Source organism: Carlito syrichta, unplaced genomic scaffold, assembly GCF_000164805.1.
Source record: "Carlito syrichta isolate Samal-C Ts95f unplaced genomic scaffold, Tarsius_syrichta-2.0.1 Scaffold308160, whole genome shotgun sequence".
NCBI classification, from domain to species: domain Eukaryota; kingdom Metazoa; phylum Chordata; class Mammalia; order Primates; family Tarsiidae; genus Carlito; species Carlito syrichta.
In genome coordinates this window covers 64,794-78,118 of record NW_007252256.1, presented here as the reverse complement: position 1 = coordinate 78,118, position 13,325 = coordinate 64,794, and the positions used below count along the sequence as shown (strand labels likewise).

At 40.4% G+C, this 13,325-nt stretch overlaps 1 protein-coding gene across 1 annotated transcript in view; it reads right to left on the bottom strand.

Annotated features, from left to right (window-relative positions):
- Positions 1-13,325, bottom strand: part of LOC103267543 (very-long-chain 3-oxoacyl-CoA reductase-like) — a 63,329-nt gene that overhangs the window by 15,240 nt on the left and 34,764 nt on the right. The window contains exon 10 of the mRNA XM_008065126.2: positions 12,724-12,873. Within this exon, the coding sequence (XP_008063317.2) occupies positions 12,724-12,873 (150 nt within the window). The remainder of the gene's footprint in view (positions 1-12,723; positions 12,874-13,325) is intronic.

Here is a 13,325-nt window from a genome sequence, read left to right as displayed (position 1 = left end):
CTCACCTCAGCCTCCCAAAGGTGCGGGATTACAGGCTGAGCCACCGAGCCCGGCTCCATGCATAGTTTTATTTTTGAAGTTCATAATAATGTCTTATTTGTGAAATTATTTTTTGAGCAGCATGTGCATTTGTGAGCAGCCATTTTCAATTATGAAGCACATGGCCAGCAAAATTCAAACAAGTATTTCTGACAAGCACCTTGAGAGTGTACTAAGAATTGTGATTACTTCCATTGAACCTGACATTGATGGATTAGTTTTATAAAAGCAAGGTCAAATTTTCCACTCATTTTATATTTTACTCATTTTTCTAAACTTTATAATAAAAATAAAAAAGAAGTAGTTATATTATATGTATACTATATATGCACACTAACTATAGCATATTATTTATGTGTGGCCCAAGACAACTCCTCTTTACTCTATGCAACCTAGAGAAGCCAAAAGGTTACCTGATGCAGCCCAGGGAAGCCAAAAGGTTGGATGTCCTTCATTCATAAGAGAAAATCTTGATAAATGAGACATCATCAGAACTTAAAACATCTGCTCCTGGCTGGGTTCAGTGGCTCAGCCTGTAATCCCAGCACTTTGGGAAGCCAAGGCGAGTGGATTGCCTGAGCCCACGGGTTTGAGATCCACCCAGGCAACTTGGCGAGACCTCGTCTCTACAATAAATCAAAAAATTAGCCTGGCGTGGTGGTGCATGCCTGTAGTTCCGGCCACTTGGAAGGCTGAGGCGGAAGGATTGCCAGAGTCCAGCAGGCCGAGGCTGCAGTGGCCAGGAGCATGCCACTGCACTCCAGTCTGGACAACAGAGTTAGACTCCAACTGGAAAAAAAAAAAAATCTGCTCCTTAAAAAACATTGTTAAGAGAATGAAAAGACAAGCCACAGATTGGGAGAAAATATTTTCAAATTATGTACTTGATAAACAGTATCCAAATATTTTAAGAACTCTTAAAAGTCAATATCTAGAACAACCCAATTCATAAAAATGTGGAAGTGAGTTGAATAAACCACTAAATAAAATATGCAGATGGCAGATATGTGCACAACAAGATGTTCAACATATTAGTCACTAGGGAAATGCAAATAAAAGCCCCAGCAAGTCACTACCCATCTACTAGAATTGTTAATATGAAAAAAAGACTGTACTCAGTCTAGACAAGGATGTAGAAGAATGAGCTGTTCATACCTGTCTACTGAGAATGTGTAATGGTACAACTACTTAGGAATATAGTTTAGACGTTTCTAAAAGAGTTAAATATACACCTACCATGTGATTGAACCATTCTATTCTTAGGTATTCACCCAAGAAAAATGAAAGCCCATATTCATACACAGAATTGAACACAGACGTTCATAGTAGTTTTCATTGTAATAAATACTTAGACATTAGAAACAACCCAAATACCCATTGACACATGAGCAGGTAACCAAGTGTATGCCCATAAAATCTCATACTATTGAACAATGAAAGAGAATGAATTGTTGATGCATGTAATAACACGGATAAATCTCAAAATAATTATGCTGAGTGAAAAAAGTCAGGTGGGCCAGGCTCGGTGGCTCAGCCTGTAATCCCAGCACTTTGGGAGGCCGAGGTGAGTGGATTGCCTGAGCCCGCGGGTTCGAGACCTGCCTGGGCAACTTGGCAAGACCTCAACTCTACAATAAAATCTAAAAAATTAGCCAGGCATGGTAGCGCACGCCTGTAGTTCCAGCTACTTGGAAGGTTGAGGTGGAAGGATCACCGGAGCCCAGCAGGTCGAGGCTGCAGTGGCCGGGAACAGCCACTGCACTCCCGTCTGAGTGACAGAGTGAGACTCCAACTTAAAAAAAAAAGAAAGAAAAAACTCAGGTGAAAAGAGTACACATACGTATTTATATAAAATTCTAGGAGATGCACATACGTATTTACATAAAATTCTAGAAGATTTACAATAACCTACAAAGACAGAAATCAAATCAGTGGTTTCCTTGTGATGACGGAGGGTTAGGAGGCAAGGAAGGAGGAATCACAAAGGCCAAAGGACACAAGGATTCTGTGGGGCTGATTGATATGCTAATTGATATGTTCATTGTCCTGATGATGGTGATAGCTTCACGGGCATACACATATCTCAAACTGACTCTACACAAACTGATAAGTTAAAGATGCTGTTTCAATTTTCTATTACTGTTAACAAAACACCCCAAAGGGGCCTGAATTCAACTCCTGACCATGTAATGGGTCCAATAACAGCTTAATATTATGAGTCCATGGGTTAGGTACATTTTTAATACATGCAGCGATTGTATGCCAGTTATACTTCAATAAGCTGAAAGAAAATCTTACTTTCCCCATAAGACCAGGAACAAGACAAGGATGTCTGTTTTCACCCTTATTTTTTTTAAAAAAAGGAAAAGAAAAAGGATTATTACTTCAGCATATAGCCAACAATATATCTCGGAGACAGTCAATTGTCAAAGATGGTCCTTCTCCAATGAACTCTGCCTCCTAGTGTGTGTGCCCTTTTGTGGTTTCCTCCCATGAGTCTCAGCTGGCACTGTCCCTTGTTTTTGTCCAATCAAATGCAGTGGAAGTGACACCATGTGGCTTCTGAGGCAAAGTGACATGAAGCCTTCAGCATCTGCCAAGGCCTCCTGGAATGCTTGCTCTCAGAGCCACCTGCTGCAATGTAAGAAGTCTGAATATTCTGAGACTGCCACGCTGTGTGGAAGCTTCAGTTGGGCATGCCAAGAGGCCATATGGAGATATATATATATCTCACCGGTCAGCCATAGCTGATCCTGCCATCCCAGCTGAGGTGCCAGACATGTAAGTGAAGAAGTTATCTTGGATGCCCAGCCCATTGAACCTTCAGATGACTCCAGCCCCAGCTGCCACCTGAGGGCAAATACTTGAGAGGCCCCTCAAGAACCAGCTCATTGAGCCTACTTAACCCATTGACTCATGAAATGTAATATTGCTCTTGTAATTTTTTTTTTTTTTTTTTTTTTGAGTTGGAGTCTCATTCTGTCGCCCAGACTGGAGTGCAGTGGCCACTCCCAGCCACCGCAGCCTCGACCTGCTGGGCTCCGGCGATCCTTCCACCTCAGCCTTCCGAGTAGCCGGAATTACAGGCATGCGCTACCATGCCCGGCTGATTTTTTTATTTATTGTAGAGATGGAGGTCTCGCTGCCCAGCGGGTCCCGAACCCGCGGGCTCAGGCAATCCACTCACCTCAGCCTCCCAAAGGCGCGGGATTACAGGCTGAGCCACTGAGCCCGTCTGCTCTTGTAATTTAAGTCAATGAGTTTTTAGGGTGGCTTGTTAACAGTAGTAGATAATTAAAATAGCATCCGTAACTTATCAAAGTCTATGTAGAGTCAGTATTGTACCACTTCACATTTGATATTTTACTATTGGCACTTCACAGTTTCTTATAATTTTTGCTTTCCACACGAAATAACTTTATAACAGTATTATGATAGTATGATTTCAATCATCTGCTTCACTTTCATCTTTTGTCAGCAAAAAGCGATAAAATGCAATGCTAAGAATGCTCAATAGGTTAATAAGAAGGCAGGAAAGGGAAAAAAAAGAAAGAAACAGATAGAAAAATTAAAACCAAATAACAATGGGCTATACTTAAACCCAAGCATAACAGTAATTGCACTAAATATAAAGTGACTAAACACACTAATTAAAAACCATGAAACGTCACACTGGATAAGAAGGCAAGACTCAACTAGATACTATCTATACACTCTAAATTTAAAGACAAAGATAGGCTAAAAGTAAAAGAATAGAAAAATATATACCCTGAAAACATTAAACATCAGAAAGCCGTAGTGGCTGTATTAATACCTCATACAATAGACTTCATACAAGAAACATTAGCAAAGATAAAGAGGGACATTTCATAAGGATAAGAGGGTCAGTTCATCAAAGAGGTATAATAATGCTAAATGTGTATAATAACTAATAACTAATAACCTAATAACTAATAACTAATAACCTAAGAATAAACACCTAAGAATAAACACCTAATGACCTAATAACTTAAGAATTCCAAAATAGATAAAGCAAAAACTGAAGGAACTGAAAGGAAATAGACAAATCTTCAACTACAAAATTCATCTCTAAGTAGTTGGTGGAATATTTAGACTTAAAATCAGTAAAAATACAGAAGACTGGAAAAATACAATCAAACACCTTGATTTCACTGATAGTTATATAGCATTACTAACTGCAACATAGACGTTATGTTTAATGGTACCCATGGAACAGTTACCATTCACAAAGATAGACCATATGCTGGAACATACAGCAAGTCTCATTTAATTTAAAAGGGTTAAAATCATGTCACATATCCTCTAACCAAACAGAGATTACATTAGAAATTTCAACAAGTATAAAAATGTGTAAATATTTGGAAATTTGTGTAGCATACCTCTAATATACAGGTAAAGGAAAAACAAGAGAAATTCAAACTGGCAGCAAAATAGCTATGTATTAATATTTGTAAGGTGAGTTAAAGCAGTCTGAAGTCTATTGATATTTATATAGCCACTATGTCTTTTTGATAATTAGTGTTTGCATGGTTTATAAAACCAAAGGGAAAAAAATCAAGGCAATTAATGGTAGAGCTGCTGAAACCAAAGAGAGCTAAACATTATAAAAAGCATTCAGAGAGAAAAAGACATGTCAATTTCAAAAGGGAAAAAAAGGACAGTATTTATTTAACAGAAGCTGTGGAGGTTGTATTAGTTTCCTATGGCTGCTGTAGCAAAGCGTCACAAATGGGTGGTTTAAAATAATGTGTTCAGTCGGGCTCGGTGGCTCAGCCTGTAATCCCGCGCCTTTGGGAGGCTGAGGTGAGTGGATTGCCTGAGCCCGCGGGTTCGAGACCCGCCTGGGCAGGCGAGACCTCATCTCTACAATAAATCAAAAAATCAGCCAGGCGTGGTAGTGCATGCCTATAATTCTGGCAACTTGGAAGGCTGAGGCAGCAGGATCGCCAGAGCCCAGCAGGTTGAGGCTGCGGTGGCCGGGAGCGGCCACTGCTCTCCAGTCTGGGCGACAGAGTGAGACTCTAACTCAAAAAATAAAAATAAAAAATAAAATAAAATAATGTGTTCACAGTTCTATTGAGTTTGAAGTCAAGGTGTCAGCAGGGCCACGATTTCCCCCAACACCTGTAAGTGATTCCATCCTTGTCTCTTGCCAGCATCTGGTGGCCCAGGTTTTCCTTCCTTGCGGTCACACCACTCTTATCTCTGCTTTTGTGTTCACAAGGCATTCTGCCTGTGTGTCTCTGGCTTTATGTGGCCATCTTCTGATAAGGACACCAGTCATGCTGGATGAGGGATCCACCCTACTCCACTATGGTCTTATCTTAACTAATTACACCTGCAAGGATCCTGTTTCCAAGTAAGGTCACATTCCGAGGTACTGGGAGTCAGGACTTCAACATACGCTTTTGGAGGGACGCAAGTTAAGCCACAACAAATGCCAAAAGATGATGAAATAATATGTTGAAAGCACTGGAAGAAAAAATAAGCTCAACCTAAAACTTAATCCCAGTAATAACAGTCTCTAAAAATGAAGGTGATTTTAAAAATAAATAAGTTGGGTCTCATTAAAATCAGAAACTTTTGTGCTTCATTAAAATTAAAATCTTTTGTGCTTCAAAAGACGACATCAAGAAAGTGAAAAGACGCCTCACAGAATAAGAGAAAATATTGGCAAATCACAGATCTGATAAGAGATTTGTACCTAGAATATATAAAGAAATCTTACAATTCAATAATAAAAAGGTAACTCAATTTTAAAATGGGCAAAGGACTTGAACTGACATTTTTCCACAAACAGATATGCAAATGCCCAATAATTACATGAAAAGAGGCTGAATTCTAACAGCCATCAGGGAGATGAAAATCAAAACCACAGTGAGACACCACTTTACTATCTCTAGGATGGCTACAATTAAAAAGACTGATAATGACAAGTGTTGACAAGGATGCAGAGAACTTTAAACCATCAGACAGTACTGGTGAGAATGTAAACTGACACAGCTGCTTTGGATAACAATCTGGCAGTTTCTCAAATGGTTAAACATAGAGTTACTATATGACCCAGTAATTCATGTGGTATATACATTTGTAGAAATTAAAACATACATCCACACGACAATTTGTACATGAATGTTTGTGGCAACATTATTCATAATAGCCAAGAAGTGAAAACTACTCACAAATACCCATCAACTGATGAATGGGTTAATTAAATGCGGCATAGCCACGCAACAGGATACTATTCAGCTATAAGAAGGAAAGCAGTGAGGCTGAGGTGAGAGAATTGCCTGAGCCCACAGGTTTGAGACCAGCCTGGGCAGCTTGGCAAGACCTCATCTCTGCAAGAAATTAAAAAGTTAGCTGGGCATGGTGGTGTGTGCCTGTAGTTAAAGCTACTTGGACAACTGAAGCTAAAGGGTCACTTAAGCCCAGCAGACGGAAGCCACAGTGACCGTAAGTGTGCCGCTGCGTTCCAGCCTGGGTGACAGTGAGAGACTCTGACAAAAAAAAAAAAAAAAGAAAGAAAGAAAGAAAGAAAGAAAGAAAGAAAGAAAGAAAGAAAGAAAGAAAGAAAGAAAGAAAGAAAGAAAGAAACGAGATACGGAACATTCTACAGCATGGATGACTCTCGGAAACATGCTAAATGAAAGAAGCCAGTCACAAAAGACCATATATTGTTTGTTTCCATTTACCCATTTATCTGGCGGTATAGGGCTGTGAGGTTTGGAGAAGATAGGGAGTGATTGCTATTGGGTAGAGGGTTCAATTTGGGGTGATGAAAATCATCTAAATTGAGTGTGGTAATAGTGATACAACTCTGTGAATAAATTAAAGCCATTGAATTGTAAATTTTAAGCAAGTGAGTTGCATGTATGTAGATTGTAGCTTAAAATGTCTTTTTTTTTTTTTTTAAGGTGAAGTTGGGCCAGGCACAATAATCCTATAGTCCCAGCACTTTGGGAGGCTGAGGTGAGAGGATTGCCTGAGTCCAGGGGTTCAAGACCAGCCTGGACAACTTGAATACCATAATGAGTTAATGAATCATTTTGCAATTTCTAGGGTAATGGTTTTCAAGTTGTCATCTCTACAATAAATCAAAAAATAAGCTGGATGTGATGGCATGTGCCTGTAGTTCCAGCTACTTGGAAGCCTGATGTGGAAGGATCGCCTGAGCCCAGCAGGTCGAGGCTGCAGTGGCCGGGAGCGGCCACTGCACTCCAGCCTGGGCAACGAAGTGACTCCAACTCAAAAAAGCAAATAAATAAAAAATAATTTTTTTTTAAAAGGTGAAATTGTATTTTCACACAAACAAAAGCTGTAATACCTATAGAAATACTGAAGAAATTACTTCAGACTGAAGGGACATGATCCAGATGGAAGCAAGGAAGTGCAAAAAAGAATAAAAAGCACCAAAAAGAATAAATATTTGAATGAATATAAAAGGCTACTCACTGTCTATTTTATAAGAATGACAATGTCCTGTGAGGTAATAGCACAAGTAGAAGTAAAGCATATGACAAAAGCAAAATAATAGAACTGGAATAAATGTAGTTGTAACAATGGAAAGATTTTTATATTGTTTGGGTCACAGTAAAACCTCTAACTTAAAAGTACACACTTAAAGTAGATTTAATGAGTTAATGACTCATTTTGCAATTTCTAGGGTAATGATTTTAAAAGTTATATAAATAGCTTACAGGGTAACCAAAAGGGAATCTTTAGAACAATTGATTAGTAGAAAAGAAGCCAGAAAATGAGAAGTAAAGGAGGAAATATGAAGAATGGGCAAAATTATAGAGATAGATAGGAAAAATAGCAAAATAATATCAGGATGGTAGTTGTATCAGATAGTATTTTCTTTTAATTATTATTTTTGAGTTGGAGTCTCACTGTCTCCCAGTCTGGAGGGCAGTGGCACGCTCACAGCCACGGCAGCCTAGATCTGCTGGGCTCAGGTGATCCCTCCGCCTCAGCCTTCTAAGTAACCAGAACTACAGAACTACTTTGTGATTTTTATTGTAGAGACAAGGTCTCACCAAGTTGCCCAGGCTGGTTTCAATCCTGCGGCCTCAGGTAATCCATTCACTTTGGCCTCCCAAAGTGCTGGAATTACAGGCTGAGCCCAACCTCTTTTTAAATTTCTATTTGTTTTAGAGACAGTTTCTTGCTCTGCCATCCAGGCCAGAGTACAGTGGCACCATCATGGCTCAGGCAGACTCCAGTTCCTGTTCTCAAGCGATCCTCCTTCCTCAGTTTCCCAAAGTGCTGGGATTAGAAGCATAAACCACCACTCCTAGGCGAGGTGCGGTGGTTCATGCCTATAATCCCAGCACTTTGGGAGGCCAAGGTGAGAGGATTGCCTGAGCCCATGGGCTCAAGACCACCCTGGGCAACTTGGTGAGACCTCATCTCTTCAATAAATCAAAAAATTAGCTGGGCATGGTGGCGCATGCCTGTAGTTCCAGCTACTTGGAAGTCTGAGGCAGAAGGATCACCTGAGCCCAGCAGGTCAAGGATGCGGTGGCTGTGAGTGTGCCACTGCACTCCAGCCTGGGCGACAGAGTGAGACTCCTACTCAAAAAGAAAAAGAAAAAGAAATGCACTTTAAATTTAAAACTACAGATGGATTGAGAGTAAAAATATGGGGGAAAAGTCCAATGCAAACATTAACTCAAAGATAGAAAGATGATATGGCTATATTAATATCAAAGTAAACTTTAAGATAGAAGTATCAAAAGCATTAAAGGGTGATATATTTTAATTTAAAATGGGTCATTAATTAGGAACATATATCAATCCTACATTGTATCCTAATTACATATCTTCAAAAGTATAGCACCAAAGTTGAATGAACTAAAAGGAGAAGTAACTTTGGGATGCCAAGGTGAGGGGATTGCCTGAACCCACGGGTTCGAGAACAACCTAGGCAACTTGATGAGACCTCATCTCTATAATAAATCAAAAAATTAACTAGCTGTGGTAACACAGGTCTTCAGTTCCTGCTACTTGGAAGACTGAGGTGGAAGGATCACCTAAACCCAGCAGGTTGATGCTGGGGTGGCTGTGAGCATGCCACTGAACTCCAACCTGGGCAACAGAGTGAGACTCCAATTCAAATAAATAAATAAATGGAGAATTCAAAAAAATAAATAAATGGAGAAGTAGACAAATTCACAATTATGGAAATTTAACATACTTCATCCAGTACTGGTAGAACAAGCAAAAGAAGTCAGGAAGAATATAGATTTGAACAATACAATTAATCATCTTGATCTGACATGTCTAGAACCCTGCATCCTACAACTGCAGATATACATACTTTGCATGTGTCATGCTTACCAAAATAAACCATAATCTGTATCATAAATCAAGTCTTGAAAATTTTTGAGAAATAACAATCATACTGCCTATGATTCTCTAATCAGTCCTGAATTAAGTTTGAACACTATAATAGTAAGATAACTCTATGTGTTTGGAAAATAAGGCAATATATTTCTAGATAACTCAAGGGACAAAGAAGAAATAAAAATGGAAATAAGGAATCATTTTTAAATAATTGACAGTAAAATTGCAAAACCTGTGAATGCTGTACATATTAAGTTTAGATGAAAATGTGTAACTTTAATGCTTATGGTAGAAACAAATAATAATTAAAAAATAAAATATCTAGCAAGGTAGAAAAAGAAGAGCAAATTAAAAAAACAATGTAGAAAAAATAAAAAATATAGAGAAGTGCAGCAATCAGTGAAACAGAAAACAAACATGCAATATAGAATCAAGGAGCCAAAAAATGTTTATTTCAACAATTAATATCATCAGTAAATCTCTAGCAAGAACAACAAATAAAAAGAGAGAAAACAAATCATGGATAACAAGAGTAAAAATGAGGCATCACTATAGACCCTACAGGCATGAAACAGGTAACAAGAGGATATTATGAGTAATTTTATGTCATTGCATTTGAAAATTTACATAAAATGAACAGATTTTTTTGAAAAATTAAGCTTCACACAACTGACCCAAGAAAAAACAGAATATCTGAATAACTCTATAACTCTAGGCCCAGATGGCCTCATTGATGAAATCTTCCACACACTTAAGGAATACTAATCTCACAAACTCTTCTAAAAAATAGAAAAATGACCATACTTGTCTGGTGGGTTTGTACTATGTCAACTTGGATTAGTAGAACTTTCTTTTCTTTCTTTCTTTCTTTCTTTCTTTCTTTCTTTCTTTCTTTCTTTCTTTCTTTCTTTCTTTCTTTCATCTTCCTCCCTCCCCTCCTCCTCCTCCTCCTCCTTCTCTCTCTCTCTCTCTTCCTTCCTTCCTTACCTCTCTATTCTCTCTCTCTCTCTCATAGAGACAGGTTCTTGTTGTATTTCCCAGGTTGGTCTTGAACTCCTGGCCTCAAATGATCCCACCTCAGCCTCCCAATGTGTTGGGATAAAAGGGGTGAGGTGAGTCACTGCACCCGGTTAAACTTACCTTTTAGAATCCCCCTCCTCACATGGTTCTGGGTTGCAGTTGGCCCAAAGAGAAAACTGCCTGAAGTTTAGCATGGTCATTTTTCTTGGATGGTTTTTCTACTTAGATGTGGCAAGAAAGAGATGTAGTTGTGTTAGTGGGTTCCCATTTGCTCTTGCTCTTCCCTGCAGCATGAGAGAGAGATGCAAATATTCAGGACCTTGTTTCTCCCATGCTCCCTGTCCATCTCTTCTCATTTTTCCACCCTGCTGACCAACAGTGAGCCCAGGTCCATCACCAGATGCAGAGGTAATAGCCTTCCATGGGCTTCCTCACCAGCTGTCCTTCCTACTCTCACTCTGGTCATTGGACTTCCCCAGTGACTTCCCAGATTTCCCTGAAAACTCTGATCCACCTGCATTCTGCTTCAGGAGAGCTGGTTAGTGCTTTTTCACTGATCCCTTAACTCTTTCCTAGATCTTCATTCCCCAGTGTCACCTGCCCTTGTGTAAGATCTTATTCCTAGAACAAATCCCTTATCCATAAAACTCACTGTGTTTTTTCTGCTTCAAAGTGTTCCTGCTTTGAAAATGATAACATCACACAGCACAGAGAAAAGATGATGAACTGCAAGAGATGGAAGAGGAAAGACTAAAGAGACAAGACAACTAACTGCAATATGTGAGCATGGATCCTACTCAGGAAGAAAACATGCTAAAGAAGACATTATTGTGATCATTGGAACATTTTAATCTTATTGCTCTTGGGTTTTTCACAGCATTCTATTATGAAAAATTCTAAATGTACAGACACATTGAAAAAATGGTATTATGGGCACGCATGTACCTACCACTTAGATTCTGTTACCAGCATTTTACAATACAGGTTTTGATCATATTTCCATCCATTCTATACCTCCCTCTAGCTATCCACTAACTCATCTACCTTACAATGCATTTCAAGTAAATTGAAGCTGGGCACAGTGGCTCATGCCTGTAATCCCAGTACTTTGGGAGGCTGAGATGGGAAGATTGCTTGATCCAGGAGTTCAAGGCCAGCCTAGGCCACATAACAAGAACTTGTCTTTACAAAAAAATTTAAAAATTAGCCAGGCGTGGCGGCACACACCTGTAACCCCAACCACTCAGGAGACTGAAGCAGAAGGATCACTTGAATCCAAGAGGTCAAGGCTGCAGTGAACCATGATCATGACACTGCACTCTAGCCTAGGCTACAGAGTGAAACCCTGACTAAAAAATAAAAATAAATTAACTTTCAGATATGAGTACACTTGCCCCAAATAATTCAACCCACATATGATTAACTAGAGTCCTATATTTGTTAGTGTTTTTTAAAAATTGATTTAATTATCAGTATTAACTAGTAAGCTTTTCCCATTCCTGAGATGGATAGGAATTTATTCCTGTATTCTAGCCATGTTTCCTGTTTCATCTCAGATTTCCGATTAATTTGGAGTTTATACCGGCACATGATTTGGGGGATGGATCTAATCTAGATACACATATTAAGGGGGAAAGTATCTATTTAAAAATATATTTATTGGGATATAATTCACAAACCATAAAATTAACCCTTCCAGTGTGTACAGTTTAGTGGTTTAGAGTACAGTTTAGTATGTTCACAGAGTTGTGCAATCATCACCGCTACAATTTCACATGAAAATTCTTTCCCTCCAAATGTCTATCAAGTTATCAGCAACATATATGAATGCAACCATCTTTCTGCCGGAGGTGTGAGATGCTACCCTTATCACAAAATATCCAGGTGCTTGGGGTCCCATTCTGTCCCACTGGCCACCTTGTCCATTTATTTCGATGTGTGAGACATCTCTGTTGGCATCTTTGCTAATTTCAGCAGCCCTGCGCCAGAATTCTAAGGGAGAAGAGAGCCATGTGGCCACGCCTCCTCAAAACTATTTTAAGATGAGAGAGTAAACCTGGACTACCCAGCTGCTGAGACACATCCAGCGGGGCAAGAGGAAAGGCAGCAGGAAATTCTGAAGAGGAGAAAGAGCAGGGGTCAGGTCTCTTGGGTGTCTCCTCTCCTCCCCTCTCTCCCCAGCCCCACGAGGGGTCCCTCTCCCCCTCTGGACCTCCGTCTCCTCCTGAGGACCGGTGGCCTAGATCAGGGAATGCCCCACCCAGCCGTCTGACTGTGATGGCCCCACAGAGGCACCTGCACAGCGTGGTTGAGGCACCCGGTGACGTCCGAGGAGAGGCCAAGGGTATCTAACGCCTCCCGGGCAAAATCTTCCGGAGTCTTCACCAGCAGACCAGGTTTCAAGTGAGAGGTCATATTTGTGGCAACCATAGAAGGGCTCACAATCTACAGGAAGGTGGGGGAATGGAAAGAACGTCCCTCAGCCCCCTCCAGGCCCAGGATCCCACCACCTGCTGTGGTCCCCCTTGGGATCTCCCAGGCCTGCCCTCCCACCACCTGCCGTGGGACCACTTCCCCCGCGGGGACCCGGGGCTTCTAAGTGGTCCCCACTAACACCCTTCTGAGTCACCGATCTCCCTCAGACAGTGCGCCTGCCCCTGTCTCTGAGTCTCTGCCATTGTAAGCACCCATGCCCTCTCCTATTGTTTGTTTTGGTTTTTTTTGAGTTGGAGTCTCACTCCGTCGCCCAGACTGGAGTGCCATGGCCACTCCCAGCCACCGCAGCCTCAACCTGCTGGGCTCCGGCGATCCTTCCGCCTCAGCCTTCCAAGTTGCTGGAACTACAGGTGTGCACTACCACGCCTGGCTAATTTTTTAATTTATTGTAGAGATGAGGT